This window comes from Trichomycterus rosablanca, chromosome 14 (genome assembly GCF_030014385.1).
Source record: "Trichomycterus rosablanca isolate fTriRos1 chromosome 14, fTriRos1.hap1, whole genome shotgun sequence".
Lineage (NCBI taxonomy): Eukaryota > Metazoa > Chordata > Actinopteri > Siluriformes > Trichomycteridae > Trichomycterus > Trichomycterus rosablanca.
The window spans coordinates 5,798,224-5,826,132 of record NC_086001.1 but is presented as its reverse complement, the minus strand read 5'-3'; the positions used below and the strand labels follow the sequence as shown (position 1 = coordinate 5,826,132).

General features: G+C 39.4%; 1 protein-coding gene across 2 annotated transcripts in view; it reads left to right on the top strand.

Annotated features, from left to right (window-relative positions):
• Positions 1-27,909, top strand: part of LOC134326413 (zeta-sarcoglycan) — a 100,123-nt gene that overhangs the window by 313 nt on the left and 71,901 nt on the right. For both annotated transcript variants that reach the window (XM_063008569.1, XM_063008568.1), the window contains exons 2-3: positions 7,253-7,354; positions 24,745-24,832. In XM_063008569.1, coding sequence (XP_062864639.1) covers positions 7,253-7,354; positions 24,745-24,832 — 190 coding nt within the window. The remainder of the gene's footprint in view (positions 1-7,252; positions 7,355-24,744; positions 24,833-27,909) is intronic.

Sequence of the window (27,909 nt, the reverse complement as noted above, 5' to 3'; positions counted from 1 at the left end):
TTGCTTTTGATTATTTCTCTTAAAAAAGATTTAAACCAATAATAATAATAATAATAATAATAATAATTTAAAAGATTGTAGTAAAATAATCATTTAAATATTAATAATAACAATAATAATACTTGAAATTATTATAATAAATAATAATTCAAAGTAATAATTATAATTTAAAATATAATAATAATATCTTAAATCATTACAATAAAATTATAATTTATAATAATTTATAATAAAAATAATTTACATCATTGTAATAATTCTAACTAATAATACTACTACTAATAATAACAATTTAAAATAATAACAAAAAAATTAAATAAAAATAATACCTAATTAAAAATTATAATAATAATAATAACAATAATACTAACACTAAGACTAATAATAATAATAATAATAATAATAATAATAATACAGTATTTATAATACAATACAATTATAATTTATAACAATTAATAAAATAATTTACATTATAATAAAATAACAATTCTCACTAAAATAATAATAATAATAATAATAATAATACTTTACAGTAATAATTAATAATATCTGTAATAATAATAATATCTGAAATCATTACGAAAAAATTATAATTTATAATAAATTATAATAAAATAATGTAAATCATTATAATAAAATAATTATTCTAAATAATAATAATAATAATAATAATGATAATAATAATAAATCATTATAATAAATCATTACAATAAAATAGTAAAACCTGTGTTTTAGCAGCTTCTAATTGATGTCAAACCTGTTCTTTTTATTTATTTACTTTTTTAACCAGCTGGACAAGTATCTTCTTCACATAAAGTTACATTTTCAAGATCATTGTTTCATGTTCTTCATAATTACAGTTTTTATTGTACAAATGATCTTAATATTTAGGGTTGCTTAGAAACAAGTGACTTTCATGACTTTGTAGGGACAATATTATAAACATTGATAAGTTTAGCATACAGAAGAATCATTTCACATGTATTTGGGCTTTTTAATGGTTTGCAGGCTTTCAATGTGATTAAAGTGTGAACAGAATAGATAAATACATTTGAGTGACCGTAATGTGGCAGCTGTCTGACCTCTGGGTCTCCAAGTGCTTTCGGGAGGATGCATTTGTTCAATTTTTGGCATTCACCCTCACAGATAAAATCTGTTACTGCATTACGGAGGTTTTTCTCTAGAGCAGCTGCTCGAAAATACTGGTAAATGTGCACTGACGCCAACTCACCGGGCACAAAACTGCCCTGTTGTGATTACTTCTTCAACCCACAAATCTTCCACCTAAAGAGAAAAAGAAACTCTACAGGACTGTCCTGTAGAGCCTCAGAGCCTTTAATAATCCCCATGTTCCACCAAGTGTCCGGAATAACATTATCAATTTTCTACCTAACGCCTTCGTTCTGATTCAGTTTACACAGCCGGTCAGCTGCAATTCTGCCACTTACATCCCATAAGCTCATGGAGGTGGGCATCTTTCAACTTTAGATTAGTGTTAGGGGTTTGAAGGACCAGAGACAAGGTTGACAAGTGAGAGAAGGGTAGTCGGAAGGCAAAAACAAATTGGGACGAAATCATTTCAGGAGCTTATCAAGCGTTCTAAACTTCCCGCAATAGCATCAGATTGAAACTTAATTAAAACCCTGATACAGATGGGTTAAAAATGTCAAACTAATTGGAAGGCATGCTGAAATAAGCTTTTATCCTTCACCTTATCTGACCACAGAATTGTACATCATACACTCGAGCTGGCATAGACAAAATCTGATGATCCATGTTATCCAGCATGACTTCAATATTCCAAATAGCTTCGTTATACTACTAATGGTTGGCTTTCTCCATTTTCAAATGCCCTCATTCCCATACGCAAATGTAATACATGTACATATATAAACTATACACTGATCAGCCATAACATTAAAATCACCTCCTTATTTCTACACTCACTGTCCATTTTATCAGCTCCACTTACCATATAGAAGCACTTTGTAGTTCTACAATTACTGACTGTAGTCCATCTAGTTTTCTACATACTTTTTTAGCCTGCCTTCACCCTGTTCTTCAATGGTCAGGACCCCCACAGGACCACCACAGAGCAGGTATTATTTAGGTGGTGGATCATTCTCAGCACTGCACTGACACTGACATGGTGGTGGTGTGTTAGTGTGTGTTGTGCTGGTATGAGTGTATCAGACACAGCAATGCTGATGTAGTTTTTAAAGACCTCATTGTCACTGCTGGACTGATAATAGTCCACCAACCAAAAATATCCAGCCAACAGCGCCCCATGGGCAGCGTCCTGTGACCACTGATGAAGGTTTAGAAGATGACCAACTCAAACAGCAGCAATAGATGAGCGATCATCTCTGACTTTACATCTACAAGGTGGACCAACTAGGTAGGAGTGTCTAATAGAGTGGACAGTGAGTGGACAAGGTATTAAAAAACTCCAGCAGCGCTGCTGTGTCTGATCCACTCATACCAGCACAACACACGCTAACACACCACCACCATGTCAGTGTCATTGCAGTGCTGATAATCATCCACCACCCAAATAATACCTGCTCTGTGGTGGTCCTGTGGGGGTCCTGACCATTAAAGAACAGGGTAAAAGGGGCTATGTTATAATAATATATCACCTTACACGTAACATATGTGTAAAAAGCATTATTGATACAGGGGCATATACTGTATGTCATGTATTACATTTCCATGTGGGTTAATGCATGATGGGATTTGGGTCATGTGACAAAGTCAGCACAGTCAGCACTCTTGATATTCTTTGGTTGTTGCAAAGCTTTGACATTTAAGAATTACAATAAGTACCGTTGTATTCAATTAAAGAACAAATGCGAGCTAGAAGCACTTTCACTAGAAACCTCAGATGTGTGTGTGTGTGTTTGTGTTGACATTATCTTGCAAAATGAATTATTGTAATGATATATTGTCTGTATATTTCTGGATGGTAAAAAGAAAGCAAACACTCAGAGGCATGAGGAACATATCCTAAATTCAAATTGTAGATTCAAAGCCAGGACCCTGGAGCTGTGCGGCACCCACATCACCTGCTGCAGCATAGTGCCATCCTGTTCTTATTTTGGTAGTGTGGATTTTCCCAGCAGGCATTTTGGCTGAATTACAGATAGTGCTTAAAAGTCACTCAGACTACAAAATCAAGCCAAATAACATGCTGTACAGTATTACAGGTGTGTGTGTGTGTGTGTGTGTGTGTGTGAGAGAGAGAGCTTTGCATTTCTTTCCTCTGTTCTGCGACATAAATTTTTAAAACCAGTGTCCACTGAAGGTTGTTGGAATCCAATAAGGTATTGATCGCCCGTGTGTGTGTGTGTGTTTGTGGTCAGATCCGTGGCACGGTTAACCTCACAAGTATTAAAGACTTGGACGAAGCCCTGACCCACTGATAGGTTATGATTATTAAAGTTATTGAGCAAACCCGGGTGGAATTAAACTCCATTAGGTGGTTTTATTACAGGGAAACTTTGTGTGTTTGTGCTCCGATCGTCGTAATCTCGTCCCATTTATTTATTTTTGTCCAGTACAGTCAGTTTTTCAAGATTGGAGAGTGACGTTTTGGCATCCTGGTGCTAAGTAAAGGAGGATAAGCAAAGCAAAATTCAACCTCTGTTTCAAAAAAAGTTCAGGTTAGTGGTGGTGCTACCTGCAGGCTGGGCACCTGCATGAACTACATGATTGGCTTGTTGTTCAAGGTGGGTGTCAGAGTGGATTCCTCATAACTGATGCAATTATGATCTCTGCTGGCTTATTGATGGTGTCTGATGGAGTCGAGGGGTAATGAGGATCAGGGTGTGGCTCTCTGTACACGAAGCTGATCCGCATATGAACTTGCCTCATGCAGGTGACGAGATGCAGTCGGCAGGTGCACATGGGTCGGTGGGGCGTGTGTTAGTCATGGCTCTCCTGTCCATGACTGTGTTTGACATTATGCAACACCTCACCTGGGCGTCAGTCTCATTTTTGCATCCTGATGCTAAGTAAAGGAGGATAAGCAAAGTAAAATTCAAAAAGTTAGGACAGGCGTTTAAGTGGTGGAGTGGTGAAGTGGTGGTGTCAGTTTAAAACTCAGCTCTGCTATCTGCAGGCTGGGCACCTACATGAACTACATGATTGGCTTGTTGTTTGGGGGGGGGGTGCCAGAGGGGATTTCCAATAACTGATGCAATTATGACCTCTGCTGGCTGATTGATGGCGCCTGCACAGAGTCGAAGGATAATAAGAATCAGGGTATGTCTCTCTGTACACGAAGCTGATCCGCATATGAACTCGCCTCATGCAGGTGAAAGACTTGAACTGATTAATCTTGTGTTACCAGTAACTACCTGTCCTGTAATTAATGTAACTAAAGTGTGTAGTTAGTTTTTTTTTTGTTTATGCATTTTCTCCCCTTTTCTCAATTTTAGCGCGTCCAATTGTTAAATTGCGTCATGCTTCCTCTCCACCAATGCCGATCCTCGCTCTGATTGAGGAGAACGAAGCTAACCCACGTCCCCCTGACACGTGGGCAGCAGCCGTATGCATCTTGTCACCTACACTTTGCCGAGTGCAATGCGGATCAGCACTGTGTACGGAGAGACACACCCTGACAGCACTCTTTTCCCGTCTCTGTGCAGGCACCATCAATCAGCCAGCAGAGGTCGTAATTGCATTCGTTATGAGAGAGACCCTGTCCGGCTTTTAATATCCCACCCCTATCTGAGCAACCGGCCAATCGTTGTTCATGCGGCTGCTCAGCCCAGCCCAGCCGGCAGGCAGAGTTGAGATTCTATACGATGTATCTGATATCCCAGCTCTGGTGTTCAGCGTATGTTGTACCGCTGCGCCACCTGAGTGGCAGGACTTTTTCTATAGCTCTATGTTTAAATGTCTCCAGAGCCCTGTGTTCTTAGAGCCAATGTATTAGGGTTCTATGTTTAATAGCCCCTCGTCCCCCTCAAGAGCCATATGTTGACAGTCCCCTATATTATATCTAAAGATATCCTGAGAATATCTACAAAATATAAAAATAAAAATAAGGAAAATAAGAAGGAGGCACTGCATCTACAGCACCAGGGCAAAATATTTCATATTTATGGTAATGTAAAATGACCTTGAGATATAATAGAGATGTAAAAGGTGACGCTCGTGAGGTAGATTAATGGCTTTGATGGTGTATATAAGAAACGGAGCTACTTAGCCCCCAGCTTATTGCTGTGAGAACCTGTGTTAATAAGGTAACCTTGGATGAGGTGAGGTGGGTTTGCTATTGTGACATGATTTTGTTCTGAATCTAACAGATTTGATTCTCAGTAAAGGAAATGACAAAATCTGAGGCTACAAAGGTGGACTTTACAGGTCAGATCTACTAAATGGGACAAATAATTGACTCCAGGTTTACCTCCACTACATGACAGATAAAGATTAATATTAAGGAAAAGTTAAAACTCTCACATGCGTCCAAAATTCATATTATTGAGGTCTTAAACCTCTTGCTTCACAAACAGGTGGGTGAAGGATTTTTGATAAATGAGACAGACGCCTCTGTGTGAGGTGCTGCATAACAAAGTGAGAAATCCAGACAGATTCAGGTATGGCAACGAGACAGATTCAGGTGATTTAGGAATAAAGCAGATCAGTGTTGCAGTGTTGTTATATGAAGGATAATGAGAACAGTAGGCATATCGGTGGCCAATTTAGATGCGCCCAGTTCTCCGCTCACAACTCCCATGCTGTCTGTGAGTGCTGCAGGCTATTATATGTCTCTTTTTTATTATTTTATTCCTTTTCATTTATTTTCTTCCTTTTCTTCTGACTTTAGCATAGCCAATTAGTATTCTGCTGCTGGGGATCTTGATCGAGTCCTAGCAGGGTATATTCTCCAGACGCATGTGCAGTCGACCGACCCGTTCTTATTCCCCCACACTTTGGTGGATTAGCACGTGAGGCGAAGTTCTCCTCCACTTCTGTACAGGCGCCTTGGGCTGCTTACACAATGACGAAGACCCCATCCACTTTCCCACCCAGCAGACTGGTGGCCAATTGTGTTTGCTGAGGGTGCCCAGCCGACTGGCAGCAGAGCTGAGAATCAAACTTGGGTAGTTTAGAATCCCAGCGCTGGTGTGCTACAGGAATATCCTGCTGCATCACCTGGGCTCATGCTAGAGCCTCAACCAGACAGTAGGAGGCGCTGTTAAAGCAGCATGAGGTGACTCAATCCAGCTTCCATTCACTTTAACTTTAGATATCATTACTGGTGGTGGTTCAAAACACAACTTCAGCAATACACAGTACAGGGAGTGTTTAAAAACTCCTGTCTGTGGTGTTCAGTTATGCAAGTTAACCAGACCCTTGAGTAAGGAGGCGGAAAACTGTAGGTGTTATTAATAGATGGGTAGGTGGGGGTGTATTTAAAAGCTGTTAGTATATTATATTATATTAAAAAGCTGTTTTCTTTTGCAGCATCACATATGTTTGAATGAAACTGCACATTTTGATAAAAATAATAAATCAATAAATAGATTCAACTTCATTGTCATTGCTCAGTACAGTTAAAAGGCAACGAAATGCAGTTAGCATCTACCAGAAGTGCAAATAGTAGCGCAAAAAAAACAATGAACATCAGTAAAAATTATAATAATAATAATAATAAAAACACGCATATGAATGAGAATACTAGGTATGTATAATAATAATAATAATAATAATAATAATAACAATAACAATAACAATAACAACAATAACAATAACAATAATAATAATAACGATAACAATAATAATAATAATACACAAGAATGGGAATACTAGGTATGTATTATAATAATAATAATAATAATAATAATAATAATATGTAAAATAAATAACTATATCTCTTGCGTGTGGCAAAGTGGCACAGCAGGTAGTGTGGGTAAAGTGCAGCAGCAAGGTTTGGGGGACCTGGGTTTGTTTCTCTCTTTTTGATTCTTTCAATGTAAGGTTATATTTTTTTTTTAGCTCCATAGGGGGTTCCTTTGGAAATTTTATTTTACTTTCACTTCACAATAATGTTCCAGTAGATGGATTAGCTGCTCTGAATTGTCATTTTAAAGGTGGTGCGCTTTGATGCCTGCGATTTCCTGCTCTGTTTCCAATAGTTTTTTGTCCATCTGCGACCCTGATGTTTACTGAAGCAGCAGTGCATTAATATTACATGATACCATTAATTTATTGCCAGTTATAACTTTCTCTCTTTTTATTACAGGATGGAATGGGTACTCTACGAGTGACCAAAGAAGGTATCAGGTTAGAAGGCGTCTCCGAGTTCCTTCTTCCTCTATATGTGAAGGAAATTAAATCAAGGGGGGTAAGTTTACTTGAAGGCTTGTTTCTCTTCTCATTATATTATGTTGTTTATTTATTTTTTAGCCAATCCATCCTCCCAGCTATTTGTCTGTTGATCCACCCAACCATCATCCAACCCAATTAAAATTTGGGGTCAAAAAAATGTATATAGAGGCTTATGTATATGTTTTATTAACAATCTGATTAATATCTCAGTTTACAAGCACGCTACCAGTAATCTCATCCAATAAGATGCGCATAGGTAGAGTACCACTTAGCGTACATGTTATCAGTTAGTGTTTATTATTATTATTATTATTATTATTATTTAAATCACTGACGTGGGAGAATGGACTTCACATTCACTTATTAATGAAGGGACGAGAGAAAGATGTCACGTAATGCAACATTTCATCTTTTTTTCATTTCTCTAATCCAATCCATCCACCCATTTGTCTCTTTATCCACCCAACCATCATCCAACCCAATTAAAAACAGATTTGTTAAGAATTAAAAGTTGCTTGGCCATTTTTACATGCAACTATTTCCTTTAATCATTAATTTATTTATAGATGTAGACTGAGGTGTTTATATGTATCACATTACTCAACAATCTGATAAAAATCTCAGTTTATAAGCAAGCTACCAGTAATCCCATCCAAAATGATGTGCATGGGTAGAGTACTACTTAGTTGTACATGTTACCATGACAGCAAGCATCACGTGAGTTTTTAGTTAGTGTTTGTTTTTTGGTTTTTTTAATGATTTATTTATTTATATGAAATATAAATTGATTCGGGGGAATGTACTTAACATTTACTTATTAATAAAGGGACAAGAGGAAGATGTCCAGTGCTTTTATTCTGTAACTCAGTGCCCAGAGATTTTTAATTTTCACTCAAACAGTTAAAATCTGCAGCAATTTTATGGTCTACAGTCATAACTAAGGAATGACAAAGCGTACTACTACTAAATAATAATCTTTGGTTGTCGCTGGCCATTTCTACACCTACTGTACATTTACTTCTTTACTTACTTACATTTTCTTGGATGTAAGAACGTGACATCATGTCTGTTGTCATCTGTGCATTTTACTTCAGTTTTTTTTGCTAATTGTTGTGATAGATTGCAGGAATAAATCTGCATCAATCGTCACAAACGATTAATGCTGTTACCGGACTTTCGGAGTCTGATAGCGAATCAGATTAGACGGGACACTCTCTGGGTTTGAAAGACATTAAAACAACCCCAAATCAGAAAAAGTTGGGACAGCATGGGAAATGCAAATAAAAAAATAAAAAAAAAACACAGAGTTTCTTACATTTATTTTGACTTTTATTTGACTGCAGACAGGATGAACCTGAGATATTTCCTGTTTTATCTGCTCAACTTCATTTCATTTATTAATAAACATCCATTCCTGCATTTCAGGCCTGCAACACATTCCAAAAAAGGTTGGGACAGTAAAGCATTTATCACTTTGTAATGTTGCCATTCCTTTTCACCACACTTAAAAGACATTTTGGCCCCGAGGAGACCAAGTGATTTTGTGTTTTAGCTTTTATTTTGTCCCATTCTTCCTTCAAACACGTCTTAAGATGTGCAACAGTACGTGGTCGTCGTTATCGCATTTCTCATTTCAAAATTCAGCGTTCAAGTTAAGCTTGCGCCCTTGGCCTTTACGCACTAAAATTCCTCCCGATTCCTTGAATCGTTTGCTGATATTATGCACTGTAGAGGGAGAAACATGCAAATCCCTTCCAATCTTTGGCCTGAAATGCAGGAGTGGAGGTATATTAACAAATGAAATGAAGTTGAGCAGACAAAACATGAAATATCTCAGGTTCATCCTGTCTGACATCAAATAACAGTCAAAGTAAGGAACACTGCATCTTTATTTCATTTGCATTTTCCATACTGTCCCAACTTTTTCTGATTTGGGGTTGTAATTTTTTTTTATATTGCAGTTTGTAAATATTAATACTGATAATGTCAGTTATCAGTTAACTCAGGATTTTTGTTTATGTGAATAATTGTGAAAATATGTTATATTATAAATGTTGCAAGACCGTTCTAACATACTGTATCAAGCCAGCACATGCCATGCATGCTTTATGGTTTCTTTACTAAAGGGATTGATTTGTTGCATTTTTAATTACGACTGCACACATGAGGCAGGATTTGTTGGACAACAAGTGGACCACCGTGGCTAAATGAAATTGCAAAATCGTTCATAGGCCCCCGGTGGAACGTGCTAAAATGCCTTTTTAGGACCATAAATGTTGCATTAACCACCTTATGGGAACCGACCGAGTGGAACACCAGCAGCAAAGTAAAAAAAAAAAAAAGAAAAAGCTGTCCGGGGATGAGAGTGTTTAAGGTTGTGAATAAGTAATACTGTACTGTGAGAATTAGAGGACGAGTTTAAAGGGATAAAGTAGAAAAAGTAGAGGAAGTAGGAAAAGTAGGCTAGCACAAACCTCATGAGAAGACGCAACTTAAAATGACTGAATGAGAAAGAAGAACAAATAAATAGCAAATCTGTTGTTGGAAGTGTAATTAGCCTAAGTCTAATTTGCATCTTTGCATGATAGCGTTTTGCATATTTTTAGTTGATTACTGTAATTATTATTCCATTCATTCACTACCAGACAGAAACATAATAAATAAGCATTTACATTTTTCTGATTTATCTTGCCTGTTATAAAGAAAAACATTCAGACCAACATTCAGACCAGCGCTCTTCTGACTTTGCATTAAGTTCAATCAAATCTTTACCATAGACCCAATCCCATATGATCCAGCTCTCATCTCCCTGCAGTTACCAGGTTCAGGGGTCAGGGTGCTGTGAGTATTGGCCTCTGATGGGTTCTGACACCAGGTGATGGTTTTGTTTGCATTTGTTCCCTCTCAGCACTCTGTTGTTATTCATCTGGATGAACTTGTGACATCAACAAATCCCTCAAATTTAGCCTTTAACACTCAGGTTAAACATCACGTGTTTGGATTAGATACAAGAGAGCAGAGGTCAAAGACGGTAGTGAAACTGGGTTATTTGTGTTGAGTAAGGCAGTAGTGATACTAGGTTAGTTATGTTGGGTAAAGCAGTAGTGAAACTGGGTTAGTTGTGTTAGGTAAGTCAGTAGTAAAACTGGGTAAGTTATGTTTAGTATTCCTGTAGTAAACCTGAGTTAGTTATGTTTAGTATGGCAGTAATAAAACTGGGTTAGTTATGTTTAGTATTCCTGTAGTAAAACTGAGTTAGTTATGTTTAGTATGGCAGTAATAAAACTGGGTTAATTATGTTCAGTATGGTGGTAGTTAAGCTGGGTAAGTTATGTTTAGTATGGCGATAATGAAACTGGGTTAGTTGTGTTCAGTATGGTAGTAGTAAAGCTGGGTTAGTTATGCTCAGTATGGTGGTAGTGAAACTGGGTTAGTTGTGTTCAGTATGGCGGTACTTAAACTGTGTTAGTTATGTTTAGTATGGTGGTAGTAAGGCTGAGTTAGTTGTGTTCAGTATGGTGGTAGTGAAACTGGAGTAATTGTGTTTAGTAAGGCGGTAGTGAAACAAGGTTAATTGTGTTTAGTAAGGTGGTACTGAAACTAGGTTAGTTGTGTTCAGTATGGCGGTAGTGAAACTGGGGTAGTTGTGTTTAGTAAGGCGGTAATAAAACTGGGATAGTTATGTTCGGTATGGTGGTAGTAGACTGAGTTAGTTATTTTCAGTATGGCAGTAGTGAAACTGGGTTAGATGTGTTCAGTATGGCGGTAGTGAAACTGGGTAAGTTATGTGTAGTAAGGCAATAGAGAAACTGGGTTAGTTTTTTTTAAGTATGGTTGTAGTTGAACTGGGTTAGTTGTGTAGGGTAAGGCTGTAGTAAATCTTGGTTAGTTGTGTTGGGTAAGGCTGTAGTGAAACTGGGTTAGTTCTGTTCATTATGGTGGTAGTTAAACTGGGTTAGTTGTGTTGGGTAAGGCAGTAGTGAAACTGGGTTAGTTATGCTCAGTATGGCGGTAATGAAGCTGGGTTAGTTATGTTCAGTACGGTGGTGGTAAAACTGGGTTAGTTGTGTTCAGTACGGTGGTGGTAAAACTGGGTTATGTTCAGTATGGCGGTAATGAAGCTGGGTTAGTTCTGCTCACTTGTGGTATTAAAACTGGGTTAGTTATGTTCAGTACGGTGGTGGTAAAACTGGGTTAGTTGTGTTCAGTACGGTGGTGGTAAAACTTGGTTAGTTATGTTCTGTATGGTCGTAATGAAGCTGGGTTAGTTCTGCTCACTATGGTGGTATTAAAACTGGGTTAGTTATGTTCAGTACGGTGGTGGTAAAACTGGGTTAGTTATGTTCAGTACGGTGGTATTAAAACTGGGTTAGTTGTGTTCAGTACGGTGGTGGTAAAACTGGGTTAGTTATGTTCAGTATGGTGGTGGTAAAACTGGGTTAGTTGTGTTCAGTACGGTGGTGGTAAAACTTGGTTAGTTATGTTCTGTATGGTCGTAATGAAGCTGGGTTAGTTCTGCTCACTATGGTGGTATTAAAACTGGGTTAGTTATGTTCAGTACGGTGGTGGTAAAACTGGGTTAGTTATGTTCAGTACGGTGGTATTAAAACTGGGTTAGTTGTGTTCAGTACGGTGGTGGTAAAACTGGGTTAGTTATGTTCAGTATGGTGGTGGTAAAACTGGGTTAGTTGTGTTCAGTACGGTGGTGGTAAAACTGGGTTAGTTGTGTTCAGTATGGTGGTGGTAAAACTGGGTTAGTTATGTTCAGTATGGTGGTGGTAAAACTGGGTTAGTTATGTTCAGTACGGTGGTATTAAAACTGGGTTAGTTGTGTTCAGTACGGTGTTAGTTGTGTTTGGACTATGTGACTATGGACTATGGTGGTGATGGCAGGATAAAAGGTGACTACAGTTGCTGTGTGTGTGTGTGTGTGTGTGTGTGTGTGTGTGTGTGTGTGTGTGTGTGTGTGTGTGTGTGTGTGTGGTACTTTGCTGAAGTGACTGATGTTCTTGGCTCGTTCGTCTCCTGCTGTGCTCTTTTCTAATTGTCCCTCATGGGAGGAAATAAGAGTTTATCACTGCGAGCAGGAGAAAGAAAAAAGAGGGTTTATTTTTACCTTCCTTCTATTCTGATGTTAAAAAAGTGGAAGTCTCTGGTGACTGAGTTACTGGAATGAATCGTACAGCAGGAAGTTTATTGTAGGTTTCTGAAATATATGCAGCAAATCTGATGATTAATTTAATGCTGTAGAAAGTTCTATAAAGTAAATCATTACAGAAGAGCTGAATAATTCCTTATTAGTGATAATAGTTATCTACTGTATCATTGTCATTTATATTATACACTGATCAGCAATAACATTAAAACCACCTCCTTGTTTCTACACTCACTGTCCATTTTATCAGCTCCACTTACTATATAGAAGCACTTTGTAGTTCTACCATTACTGACTGTAGTCCATCTGTTTCTCTGCATGCTTTGTTAGCCCCCTTTCATGCTGTTCTTCAATGGTCAGGACTCTCCCAGGACCCCCACAGAGCAGGTAATATTTAGGTGGTGGATCATTCTCAGCACTGCAGTGACACTAACATGGTGGTGGTGTGTTAGTGTGTGTTGTGCAGCAGCGCATATGGAGTTTTTAAACACCTCACTGTCACTTCTGGACTGAGAATAGTCCACCAACCAAAAATATCCAGCCAACAGCGCCCCGTGGCAGCGTCCTGTGACCACTGATGAAGGTCTACAAGATGACCAACTCAAACAGCAGCAATAGATGAGTGATCGTCTCTGACTTTACATCTACAAGGTGGACCAACTAGGTAGGAGTGTCTAATAGAGTGGACAGTGAGTGGACACGGTATTTAAAAACTCCAGCAGTGCTGCTGTGTCTGATCCACTCATACCAGCACAACACACACTAACACACCACCACCATGTCAGTGTCACTGCAGTGCTAAATAATACCTGCTCTGTGGTGGTCCTGTGGGGGTCCTGACCATTGAAGAACAGGGTGAAAGCAGGTTAAAAAAGTATACAGAGAAACAGTCAGTAATTGTAGAACTACAAAGTGCTTCTATATGGTAAGTGGAGCTGATAAAATGGACAGTGAGTGTAGAAACAAGGAGGTGGTTTTAATGTTATGGCTGATCAGTGTATGTGTCCTTGTTGGGCCACCAAGCTGTGCCCATATATCTTTACGTGCTAATAAAACTCCACTGCTGAAGACCCAGTCTCCATATAACAGTCCATATAAATGTGGGTAGTTTATATGGACCTGTCACCAAGAACACTATTCCACCAAATAAACGAGCCAGGCTGCTGTATGTAAAATAATCATACATTGCAATATTGCAATCCCGAGACGCGTATCAATCACTTTATTAGGAACACCTGTATCGAACACACACTGGTCATTTTATAAGCTGTACCTACATATTGGTAATTGGTAATTTCAGCTCTGCCATGATTGGCTATTGTTCAGGGTGGGATGAGCGGCTCCTCATAAATGGTGCAATTACGACCTCTGCTGGCTGATCAGGGTGTAGCTCTCTGTGCACAAGGCTGATCCGCATATGAACTCGCCTCATGCAAGTGAAAAGATTCAGTCGGTACTGGACGCCGCTGCTGGTCTCTTGTCAGACATGGAGTGGCGCAAACACACACCCGAGCACTCCGAGCGCTCTTTGAGCTCCGGTTGCTCAATATGAAGCGCAAACCTACGCCGAGCAAAGGAGCCATGGTGCCACGGTGCATGCCGGACCTCTACTATATGCACTCGGAGAACGGGGCCCTTTCCAGCCTGAAAGGAAGGACCACACAGCAGTCGTTTTTGGGACAGTGGTAACCTAGTGGGTAGGGCTTTGGGCTATCAACTGAAAGGTTGAGAGTTCATTTACACTTTCAGCATTTAGCAGACGCCTTTATCCAAAGCGACTTACTAAGCAACTGAGGGTTAAGAGCTTTGCTCAAGGGCCCAACAGGAGCAACCTAGCAGTGGTGGGGCTTGAAAACCTTCGGATTACTAGTCCTGTACCTTAACCACTAGGCTACGGCTTGCCTACGGCTTCAAATTCCAGCTCTGCTATTCAGCCACTGTTGGACCCTTGAGCAAGGCACCTAACCCTTTCTGCTTCAGGGGCGCCGTACGATGGCTGACCCTGCACTCTGACCCCAGCTTCCAAACAAGCTGGAATATGCCAAGAAAGAATTTTGTCGTACTGTACATCTGTATATGTATATATGACAAATAAAGGCGTTCTATTCTATTATTTAAAGGCCTTTAGATCTGATCCCAAACTGCCAGATTATCACAGTCACTTATAAAACTTAAACATTTTAAAAGCTTTCAAAATGAAGCTTTATTTAATATTTCATTCAAATAAAGTCACAGAGGGCACCAGACATCTCAGGTGAGATTAGTTCTCATTACACATTAATAGCTTTCTCTGTTTAATAAAAAAGCACTCTCAGAATTGGGGTGGGGGTGGGGGGTGATTTCACACAGCTGAAGACTGAACACACAACACGTGCGCTTTACGTCCTGCTGAGCTGCAAATCAGCTCAGTGGTGAAGCTCTGTACCAGGGGTATTATCATAATCCCACTTTAAACTGTAATTCCTCCAACCTGTGCTTATAAAACAGTCATTACTGTCATTACTGACATTACACAATGTCATTACTGTTAACTGTAACGCGGACTGGTGACTGGGTTTGGACACACACGTGTAGACGTTCTGAACATGGCTAATGTTTATTAGGATGAACAAGGTACGCACAATACACAAGCAAGGATACAATTAGAAACAAAAGAAACTAGAAGCTAAAACAACAGGAATGAACCAGTAGTGTAAAACAAGACGTAATACTAAATACTGAGATACACAAAGACTATAAACACAACACAAGAACACCGGAACACTACAGGAGACCAGAGAAAACAAGAACATCGAGAAAACCTATGCTAATGCTGACCGAAGCTAAGTGCTAACTCAAGGCTAAACACAAACTAGAACAGCTTAAAATAATCTCAAACTGATGTGAACCTTTATTTACCTGACAAAAGTACAAATAAACAAACAAACTTTAATGATGCCAGGAACACGCTCAAAATACAAATTGAGACAGGAGCAAAAGTAAAAAGTTCATACAATATTGAAGTCAGGTGATTAAATCCAGTGTTTATTTACCAATCATGTTGGTGTAGGATTCCTCTGTAAACTCTTGTTTTTTTTAGGTGTGAACTCCAGATTAGGTTTGATTGATGATGTGTGTGATGCACTGTGATGGACTGGTGACCTGTACCCTCAGATTTTAGGGTAGATTCTAGACCTACTGTGACCCTGTCCTAAATGGACCAGTTTCTGGAGATGAATGTAACAAAGGACATTTCTTTCTTTCTTTCTTTCTTTCTTTCTTTCTTTCTTTCTTTCTTTCTTTCTTTCTTTCTTTCTTTCTTTCTTTCTTTCTTTCTTTCTTTCTTTCTTCATTCTCACTCATTTCTTAATCTTTCTTTCATGTTTCTTGTTTTTTTTCTTTCTATATTTATTTATTTTCCTTCTTTCTTTCTTTTTCTTTTCTTTTTTTCTTCTTTTCATTTCATTTATTAATAAACATCCATTCCTGCATTTCAGGCCTGCAACACATTCCAAAAAAGGTTGGGACAGTAAAGCATTTATCACTTTGTAATGTTGCCATTCCTTTTCACCACACTTAAAAGACATTTTGGCCCCGAGGAGACCAAGTGATTTTGTGTTTTAGCTTTTATTTTGTCCCATTCTTCCTTCAAACACGTCTTAAGATGTGCAACAGTACGTGGTCGTCGTTATCGCATTTCTCATTTCAAAATTCAGCGTTCAAGTTAAGCTTGCGCCCTTGGCCTTTACGCACTAAAATTCCTCCCGATTCCTTGAATCGTTTGCTGATATTATGCACTGTAGAGGGAGAAACATGCAAATCCCTTCCAATCTTTGGCCTGAAATGCAGGAGTGGAGGTATATTAACAAATGAAATGAAGTTGAGCAGACAAAACATGAAATATCTCAGGTTCATCCTGTCTGACATCAAATAACAGTCAAAGTAAGGAACACTGCATCTTTATTTCATTTGCATTTTCCATACTGTCCCAACTTTTTCTGATTTGGGGTTGTAATTTTTTTTTATATTGCAGTTTGTAAATATTAATACTGATAATGTCAGTTATCAGTTAACTCAGGATTTTTGTTTATGTGAATAATTGTGAAAATATGTTATATTATAAATGTTGCAAGACCGTTCTAACATACTGTATCAAGCCAGCACATGCCATGCATGCTTTATGGTTTCTTTACTAAAGGGATTGATTTGTTGCATTTTTAATTACGACTGCACACATGAGGCAGGATTTGTTGGACAACAAGTGGACCACCGTGGCTAAATGAAATTGCAAAATCGTTCATAGGCCCCCGGTGGAACGTGCTAAAATGCCTTTTTAGGACCATAAATGTTGCATTAACCACCTTATGGGAACCGACCGAGTGGAACACCAGCAGCAAAGTAAAAAAAAAAAAAAGAAAAAGCTGTCCGGGGATGAGAGTGTTTAAGGTTGTGAATAAGTAATACTGTACTGTGAGAATTAGAGGACGAGTTTAAAGGGATAAAGTAGAAAAAGTAGAGGAAGTAGGAAAAGTAGGCTAGCACAAACCTCATGAGAAGACGCAACTTAAAATGACTGAATGAGAAAGAAGAACAAATAAATAGCAAATCTGTTGTTGGAAGTGTAATTAGCCTAAGTCTAATTTGCATCTTTGCATGATAGCGTTTTGCATATTTTTAGTTGATTACTGTAATTATTATTCCATTCATTCACTACCAGACAGAAACATAATAAATAAGCATTTACATTTTTCTGATTTATCTTGCCTGTTATAAAGAAAAACATTCAGACCAACATTCAGACCAGCGCTCTTCTGACTTTGCATTAAGTTCAATCAAATCTTTACCATAGACCCAATCCCATATGATCCAGCTCTCATCTCCCTGCAGTTACCAGGTTCAGGGGTCAGGGTGCTGTGAGTATTGGCCTCTGATGGGTTCTGACACCAGGTGATGGTTTTGTTTGCATTTGTTCCCTCTCAGCACTCTGTTGTTATTCATCTGGATGAACTTGTGACATCAACAAATCCCTCAAATTTAGCCTTTAACACTCAGGTTAAACATCACGTGTTTGGATTAGATACAAGAGAGCAGAGGTCAAAGACGGTAGTGAAACTGGGTTATTTGTGTTGAGTAAGGCAGTAGTGATACTAGGTTAGTTATGTTGGGTAAAGCAGTAGTGAAACTGGGTTAGTTGTGTTAGGTAAGTCAGTAGTAAAACTGGGTAAGTTATGTTTAGTATTCCTGTAGTAAACCTGAGTTAGTTATGTTTAGTATGGCAGTAATAAAACTGGGTTAGTTATGTTTAGTATTCCTGTAGTAAAACTGAGTTAGTTATGTTTAGTATGGCAGTAATAAAACTGGGTTAATTATGTTCAGTATGGTGGTAGTTAAGCTGGGTAAGTTATGTTTAGTATGGCGATAATGAAACTGGGTTAGTTGTGTTCAGTATGGTAGTAGTAAAGCTGGGTTAGTTATGCTCAGTATGGTGGTAGTGAAACTGGGTTAGTTGTGTTCAGTATGGCGGTACTTAAACTGTGTTAGTTATGTTTAGTATGGTGGTAGTAAGGCTGAGTTAGTTGTGTTCAGTATGGTGGTAGTGAAACTGGAGTAATTGTGTTTAGTAAGGCGGTAGTGAAACAAGGTTAATTGTGTTTAGTAAGGTGGTACTGAAACTAGGTTAGTTGTGTTCAGTATGGCGGTAGTGAAACTGGGGTAGTTGTGTTTAGTAAGGCGGTAATAAAACTGGGATAGTTATGTTCGGTATGGTGGTAGTAGACTGAGTTAGTTATTTTCAGTATGGCAGTAGTGAAACTGGGTTAGATGTGTTCAGTATGGCGGTAGTGAAACTGGGTAAGTTATGTGTAGTAAGGCAATAGAGAAACTGGGTTAGTTTTTTTTAAGTATGGTTGTAGTTGAACTGGGTTAGTTGTGTAGGGTAAGGCTGTAGTAAATCTTGGTTAGTTGTGTTGGGTAAGGCTGTAGTGAAACTGGGTTAGTTCTGTTCATTATGGTGGTAGTTAAACTGGGTTAGTTGTGTTGGGTAAGGCAGTAGTGAAACTGGGTTAGTTATGCTCAGTATGGCGGTAATGAAGCTGGGTTAGTTATGTTCAGTACGGTGGTGGTAAAACTGGGTTAGTTGTGTTCAGTACGGTGGTGGTAAAACTGGGTTATGTTCAGTATGGCGGTAATGAAGCTGGGTTAGTTCTGCTCACTTGTGGTATTAAAACTGGGTTAGTTATGTTCAGTACGGTGGTGGTAAAACTGGGTTAGTTGTGTTCAGTACGGTGGTGGTAAAACTTGGTTAGTTATGTTCTGTATGGTCGTAATGAAGCTGGGTTAGTTCTGCTCACTATGGTGGTATTAAAACTGGGTTAGTTATGTTCAGTACGGTGGTGGTAAAACTGGGTTAGTTATGTTCAGTACGGTGGTATTAAAACTGGGTTAGTTGTGTTCAGTACGGTGGTGGTAAAACTGGGTTAGTTATGTTCAGTATGGTGGTGGTAAAACTGGGTTAGTTGTGTTCAGTACGGTGGTGGTAAAACTTGGTTAGTTATGTTCTGTATGGTCGTAATGAAGCTGGGTTAGTTCTGCTCACTATGGTGGTATTAAAACTGGGTTAGTTATGTTCAGTACGGTGGTGGTAAAACTGGGTTAGTTATGTTCAGTACGGTGGTATTAAAACTGGGTTAGTTGTGTTCAGTACGGTGGTGGTAAAACTGGGTTAGTTATGTTCAGTATGGTGGTGGTAAAACTGGGTTAGTTGTGTTCAGTACGGTGGTGGTAAAACTGGGTTAGTTGTGTTCAGTATGGTGGTGGTAAAACTGGGTTAGTTATGTTCAGTATGGTGGTGGTAAAACTGGGTTAGTTATGTTCAGTACGGTGGTATTAAAACTGGGTTAGTTGTGTTCAGTACGGTGTTAGTTGTGTTTGGACTATGTGACTATGGACTATGGTGGTGATGGCAGGATAAAAGGTGACTACAGTTGCTGTGTGTGTGTGTGTGTGTGTGTGTGTGTGTGTGTGTGTGTGTGTGTGTGTGTGTGTGTGTGTGTGTGGTACTTTGCTGAAGTGACTGATGTTCTTGGCTCGTTCGTCTCCTGCTGTGCTCTTTTCTAATTGTCCCTCATGGGAGGAAATAAGAGTTTATCACTGCGAGCAGGAGAAAGAAAAAAGAGGGTTTATTTTTACCTTCCTTCTATTCTGATGTTAAAAAAGTGGAAGTCTCTGGTGACTGAGTTACTGGAATGAATCGTACAGCAGGAAGTTTATTGTAGGTTTCTGAAATATATGCAGCAAATCTGATGATTAATTTAATGCTGTAGAAAGTTCTATAAAGTAAATCATTACAGAAGAGCTGAATAATTCCTTATTAGTGATAATAGTTATCTACTGTATCATTGTCATTTATATTATACACTGATCAGCAATAACATTAAAACCACCTCCTTGTTTCTACACTCACTGTCCATTTTATCAGCTCCACTTACTATATAGAAGCACTTTGTAGTTCTACCATTACTGACTGTAGTCCATCTGTTTCTCTGCATGCTTTGTTAGCCCCCTTTCATGCTGTTCTTCAATGGTCAGGACTCTCCCAGGACCCCCACAGAGCAGGTAATATTTAGGTGGTGGATCATTCTCAGCACTGCAGTGACACTAACATGGTGGTGGTGTGTTAGTGTGTGTTGTGCAGCAGCGCATATGGAGTTTTTAAACACCTCACTGTCACTTCTGGACTGAGAATAGTCCACCAACCAAAAATATCCAGCCAACAGCGCCCCGTGGCAGCGTCCTGTGACCACTGATGAAGGTCTACAAGATGACCAACTCAAACAGCAGCAATAGATGAGTGATCGTCTCTGACTTTACATCTACAAGGTGGACCAACTAGGTAGGAGTGTCTAATAGAGTGGACAGTGAGTGGACACGGTATTTAAAAACTCCAGCAGTGCTGCTGTGTCTGATCCACTCATACCAGCACAACACACACTAACACACCACCACCATGTCAGTGTCACTGCAGTGCTAAATAATACCTGCTCTGTGGTGGTCCTGTGGGGGTCCTGACCATTGAAGAACAGGGTGAAAGCAGGTTAAAAAAGTATACAGAGAAACAGTCAGTAATTGTAGAACTACAAAGTGCTTCTATATGGTAAGTGGAGCTGATAAAATGGACAGTGAGTGTAGAAACAAGGAGGTGGTTTTAATGTTATGGCTGATCAGTGTATGTGTCCTTGTTGGGCCACCAAGCTGTGCCCATATATCTTTACGTGCTAATAAAACTCCACTGCTGAAGACCCAGTCTCCATATAACAGTCCATATAAATGTGGGTAGTTTATATGGACCTGTCACCAAGAACACTATTCCACCAAATAAACGAGCCAGGCTGCTGTATGTAAAATAATCATACATTGCAATATTGCAATCCCGAGACGCGTATCAATCACTTTATTAGGAACACCTGTATCGAACACACACTGGTCATTTTATAAGCTGTACCTACATATTGGTAATTGGTAATTTCAGCTCTGCCATGATTGGCTATTGTTCAGGGTGGGATGAGCGGCTCCTCATAAATGGTGCAATTACGACCTCTGCTGGCTGATCAGGGTGTAGCTCTCTGTGCACAAGGCTGATCCGCATATGAACTCGCCTCATGCAAGTGAAAAGATTCAGTCGGTACTGGACGCCGCTGCTGGTCTCTTGTCAGACATGGAGTGGCGCAAACACACACCCGAGCACTCCGAGCGCTCTTTGAGCTCCGGTTGCTCAATATGAAGCGCAAACCTACGCCGAGCAAAGGAGCCATGGTGCCACGGTGCATGCCGGACCTCTACTATATGCACTCGGAGAACGGGGCCCTTTCCAGCCTGAAAGGAAGGACCACACAGCAGTCGTTTTTGGGACAGTGGTAACCTAGTGGGTAGGGCTTTGGGCTATCAACTGAAAGGTTGAGAGTTCATTTACACTTTCAGCATTTAGCAGACGCCTTTATCCAAAGCGACTTACTAAGCAACTGAGGGTTAAGAGCTTTGCTCAAGGGCCCAACAGGAGCAACCTAGCAGTGGTGGGGCTTGAAAACCTTCGGATTACTAGTCCTGTACCTTAACCACTAGGCTACGGCTTGCCTACGGCTTCAAATTCCAGCTCTGCTATTCAGCCACTGTTGGACCCTTGAGCAAGGCACCTAACCCTTTCTGCTTCAGGGGCGCCGTACGATGGCTGACCCTGCACTCTGACCCCAGCTTCCAAACAAGCTGGAATATGCCAAGAAAGAATTTTGTCGTACTGTACATCTGTATATGTATATATGACAAATAAAGGCGTTCTATTCTATTATTTAAAGGCCTTTAGATCTGATCCCAAACTGCCAGATTATCACAGTCACTTATAAAACTTAAACATTTTAAAAGCTTTCAAAATGAAGCTTTATTTAATATTTCATTCAAATAAAGTCACAGAGGGCACCAGACATCTCAGGTGAGATTAGTTCTCATTACACATTAATAGCTTTCTCTGTTTAATAAAAAAGCACTCTCAGAATTGGGGTGGGGGTGGGGGGTGATTTCACACAGCTGAAGACTGAACACACAACACGTGCGCTTTACGTCCTGCTGAGCTGCAAATCAGCTCAGTGGTGAAGCTCTGTACCAGGGGTATTATCATAATCCCACTTTAAACTGTAATTCCTCCAACCTGTGCTTATAAAACAGTCATTACTGTCATTACTGACATTACACAATGTCATTACTGTTAACTGTAACGCGGACTGGTGACTGGGTTTGGACACACACGTGTAGACGTTCTGAACATGGCTAATGTTTATTAGGATGAACAAGGTACGCACAATACACAAGCAAGGATACAATTAGAAACAAAAGAAACTAGAAGCTAAAACAACAGGAATGAACCAGTAGTGTAAAACAAGACGTAATACTAAATACTGAGATACACAAAGACTATAAACACAACACAAGAACACCGGAACACTACAGGAGACCAGAGAAAACAAGAACATCGAGAAAACCTATGCTAATGCTGACCGAAGCTAAGTGCTAACTCAAGGCTAAACACAAACTAGAACAGCTTAAAATAATCTCAAACTGATGTGAACCTTTATTTACCTGACAAAAGTACAAATAAACAAACAAACTTTAATGATGCCAGGAACACGCTCAAAATACAAATTGAGACAGGAGCAAAAGTAAAAAGTTCATACAATATTGAAGTCAGGTGATTAAATCCAGTGTTTATTTACCAATCATGTTGGTGTAGGATTCCTCTGTAAACTCTTGTTTTTTTTAGGTGTGAACTCCAGATTAGGTTTGATTGATGATGTGTGTGATGCACTGTGATGGACTGGTGACCTGTACCCTCAGATTTTAGGGTAGATTCTAGACCTACTGTGACCCTGTCCTAAATGGACCAGTTTCTGGAGATGAATGTAACAAAGGACATTTCTTTCTTTCTTTCTTTCTTTCTTTCTTTCTTTCTTTCTTTCTTTCTTTCTTTCTTTCTTTCTTTCTTTCTTTCTTTCTTTCTTTCTTTCTTTCTTTCTTCATTCTCACTCATTTCTTAATCTTTCTTTCATGTTTCTTGTTTTTTTTCTTTCTATATTTATTTATTTTCCTTCTTTCTTTCTTTTTCTTTTCTTTTTTTCTTCTTTTCTTTTTTCTTTTTTTGTTTCTTTTTTTTGTTTCTTTACTTTTCTTATCCTTTTTTCTTTTTTCTTTCTTTCTTTGTATTTTTTACTTTTCAATTTTTTTATTTTTCTTCTTTCTTTCTATTTCTTTCTTTTTCTTTTTCTCTTTTATTAATTCTTTCTTTCTTCCTTTTTTTCTCACACACCCTTTCTTATTAATTTGTTCTTTTTTCTTTTTTTCTTTGTTTTTCTTTCTATATCGTCTTTTTTGTATAATTTTTTTTTATTGTTCTTTTTAGTTTTTTTCCCCTCACTCATTTTTATTTGTTGTTGTTCTCATGTTATTTTCCCTTCCTTTTTTCCTTCCCTCCTTCCTTCTTTTCTTTTTTCTTTCCTTCCTTTCCTCCCTTTCCTCCCTCCCCCCTGTACATGACATCACTTCAGTTCAGATACAGGAGGATGAGGGAGGATGAATCAGCTGGGTATAAAATTGGTCCTTGTTGAGGTTCTGAGGGTCTCTGGCTCTGATCATGTCTGTGAGGAGAAAAGTGACAGTGACATTTCTTTACATGGCCGAGTGTTTGATTTTCTTTAATAATGTTGTTCTGACAGGATGACGAGCCGAGCGTAGACCACACCGATTCACAAGCTGACCAATCAATAACCTATTACAGACCAGACGAGTGGTCTCTCTCTGTCCTGAGTGTCAGTGTCTTTTAGCACCAACTGACTTCATAGCAGCAGAACATCGATCAGAGGAGGGTGTCCATGAATTTTACATTTCTTTATGAGAGACGTTATTGGAAGATCGTCTCTATATACACGCTGGTGGTTACAGAGAGCTCAGTCTACTGCTGCACTGAGTCTATCACATTTCTGTTTAATGATTAACTGCTTCAATCAAGCACAAAGCGCAGTCACAAATCATCTCTTCTTGGCTACTAAACTCACTACTGAGTTCCAACAAGTTTTTATGGTTGAAGTAAAACTGTAAGAACAAAGTGTTGGCTGAAGTGTGTAAAGCTCTCTGCAGTTTAATTAATTTTGTACCTTTTTAAACTGCACCAGTTATTCTTTTTGGGTCTTTAGGGGTTTTTTTTTGTCTGTTATATGTTTTTTTATAAATTTACATCAAATCACATTTTAAATATTTATTTTATTTTTATTCCTTTTTCATTTCATTTTTTGTACTTATTTAAAATGTTTATTTATTTTATTTTTTATTTATTGTTATTTTATTGTATTATTTTATTATTATTGGCGCCAGTTTGGTGGGAGAGTAATATAAACTTCACACAGAAAGAACCTGGACTGCTACATCTGGGAATTGAACCCAGGGTCGTCTCATTGTGAGGAGGCAGTGCTACCCACTGAGCCTCTGTAAAACAAAATCTAGTTTCATATAAAGTGTTGTAGTGAACAGGCATTTGGTAACTTGTCTCTGGTACAGGCAAGCTAAAGAGGACAAGTTATGGTTAGGGTTGCCAGATATTAACACTGGCAAATTAGAAATCTATAATGAGGTGCAAATCATCATATTTGGTTCTTTTTTATTTTTATTTTAATTAAGCGTGTGTGTGTGTGTGTGTGTGTGTGTGTGTGTGTGTGTGTGTGTGTGTGTGTGTGTAGGACAGTCCGTTGGTTCTACAGTCGGACCGAAACGTGACGATAAACGCGAGGAACGATCTCAACCAACTCACAGGACAACTAACTGTGGGTAAGTGTAGCACACACACAAAACACACATACAACACACATACAACATTTACATTTAAATTTTCAGCATTTAGCAGATGCTTTTATCCAAAGCGACTTACACAATGAGCAATTGAGGGTTAAGGGCCTTGCTCAGGGACCCAACAGTGGCAACTTGGTGGTGGTGGGGCTTGAACCTGCAACCTTCTGTTTACTAGTCCAGTACCTTAACCACTGAGCTATCACTGGCCCAACTACAACTACAGCTATCACTACAACACACATACAACACACACACACATCACACACACAAAACACATACAACACACACATCACACACACAAAACAAACATACAACCAGCTTCAGAGCTTCCTTATTTAAGATCTCTTAGAAAGCCGTATATGACTTATATGTTCTGCCAGGTTAGAAATATGATAGGACACAGGTGACAAATTCCCACAGTCAGTAATCAATACGGGCAGGATTAAATGATTCAGAGTGAAATAAACCTTTATAAATAAAATAAAAACTCACAATGTTCATATTCACTGGTAAATGGATCTGTAATAATCATGTACAGTGAGGAGGATGCTTAGAGAGGCTAAATGTGTCCAAGAATCACAGCTGGAGGTTTGCAAAAACTAAAAATAGACACCACATCTGCATCAATAAACTCTGGGTCTGTCTGAAAACCTAGTGATGAAGAGGGCATGTCTAAATTCTTAGATCCCTTAACATGCTGCCTACTGAGGTGCCTTAATTATGAGTGATAATCTGACTGAATGACGAGGGACCTTCCGAAGCCTCCTTAGCACTGAAGGCAATCCCAGCATTCAGTGCGGCACAACTCTTCTCATGAAAAACGACAAATATGGTGGACAGTTATTTTCTAATGTAATTTTGTAATGTAAATAAATTCGTAGTGATTTTTAATTTGTATAAAGGTGCACGAGTGTCAGGGACAGTTTAACCATTTACGGTACACGGAGGGAGATGTTAGCTGACGTGCTAGTGAGTAGTGCCATCTCAGCTCATTGGTTTGAATGGGCTGAGGCTAACTGTGTTAGCTTAGTAAGCGAAAACTGTGGTGACGTACGTAGTGCTGTATGGGTTTGGTGTCTTATTAGAATCCTCTCTACTCAAGCAGCTGATCAGGTAGGCAGCAAGGCAGCTCACTAGGTTTTAAGACAGACCCTCTATGTATGGTGTGTCAGAATAAAGTCTTTTCTTTTATCCAGCCACTATCAAGTGCCTAAAGTTTATAGACACTAATAAAACTTTAGACAGACAGGGTGATAAGGGCGATATTATATTTATATGCATGTATTTGGAATGCAAGTCCACATACTTTCGACTCGACGGTGTAGGAATTTCTGACAAAGCCGAGGATATCAACACAAACAATGTGACCTAGCGAGACCCAGCAATTCACCTGAGTCATATCCAGAGAAAAACATCCATGTCATTATGCCAGGCTGCTGCCAACACACTCTCAGCTTGCTGCAGACACTTTGTAATTATGTTCATTGCTGCGAGCTGAAATATGACAGATACCGCGCTGCACTTCAGCTCCATCACCGCCATTGTCTGAATTTTCTTTAAATAGCTCGGTCTGTCAGCTCCATCCCCAAAACAAAACATCCTGTCTAGTTAGTGCACTTAAGACAAACGTCAGAGGATGTTTAGCAGCTCTCCCGCCTCATGTGCTGTCAGACCGGCTCTGACCAGCTGAGACGTGGAATACACAGGACATCTGAAGGAGTCACGTGGTACCTGGTACCAAAACATTACCACACGTCTGCTCGTCCACATGATCATGAAGAAAACAGGATTCGTGGGACCAGACGCCCTCCAGCTCCAGACAGAGTGGGTTCTGATGCAGTGTGTGTTGTGACACATTCATTTCATCAGCAACATTAAAATGATCTGCAGTTTGAGCCTTTATGTCCTCAGTGTCTGTGTGTAGGGGTGTGTGTGTGTGTGTGTTTAAATGTGCAGTGGTATGTACAGTGTATCACAAAAGTGAGTACACCCCTCACATTTCTGCAGATATTTAAGTATATCTTTTCATGGGACAACACTGACAAAATGACACTTTGACACAATGAAAAGTAGTCTGTGTGCAGCTTATATAACAGTGTAAATTTATTCTTGCCTCAAAATAACTCAATATACAGCCATTAATGTCTAAACCACTGGCAACAAAAGTGAGTACACCCCTTAGTGAAAGTTCCTGAAGTGTCAATATTTTGTGTGGCCACCATTATTTCCCAGAACTGCCTTAACTCTCCTGGGCATGGAGTTTACCAGAGCTTCACAGGTTGCCACTGGAATGCTTTTCCACTCCTCCATGACGACATCACGGAGCTGGCGGATATTCGAGACTTTGCGCTCCTCCACCTTCCGCTTGAGGATGCCCCAAAGATGTTCTATTGGGTTTAGGTCTGGAGACATGCTTGGCCAGTCCATCACCTTTACCCTCAGCCTCTTCAATAAAGCAGTGGTCGTCTTAGAGGTGTGTTTGGGGTCATTATCATGCTGGAACACTGCCCTGCGACCCAGTTTCCGGAGGGAGGGGATCATGCTCTGCTTCAGTATTTCACAGTACATATTGGAGTTCATGTGTCCCTCAATGAAATGTAACTCCCCAACACCTGCTGCACTCATGCAGCCCCAGACCATGGCATTCCCACCACCATGCTTGACTGTAGGCATGACACACTTATCTTTGTACTCCTCACCTGATTGCCGCCACACATGCTTGAGACCATCTGAACCAAATAAATTAATCTTGGTCTCATCAGACCATAGGACATGGTTCCAGTAATCCATGTCCTTTGTTGACATGTCTTCAGCAAACTGTTTGCGGGCTTTTTTGTGTAGAGACTTCAGAAGAGGCTTCCTTCTGGGGTGACAGCCATGCAGACCAATTTGATGTAGTGTGCGGCGTATGGTCTGAGCACTGACAGGCTGACCCCCCACCTTTTCAATCTCTGCAGCAACGCTGACAGCACTCCTGCGCCTATCTTTCAAAGACAGCAGTTGGATGTGATGCTGAGCACGTGCACTCAGCTTCTTTGGACGACCAACGCGAGGTC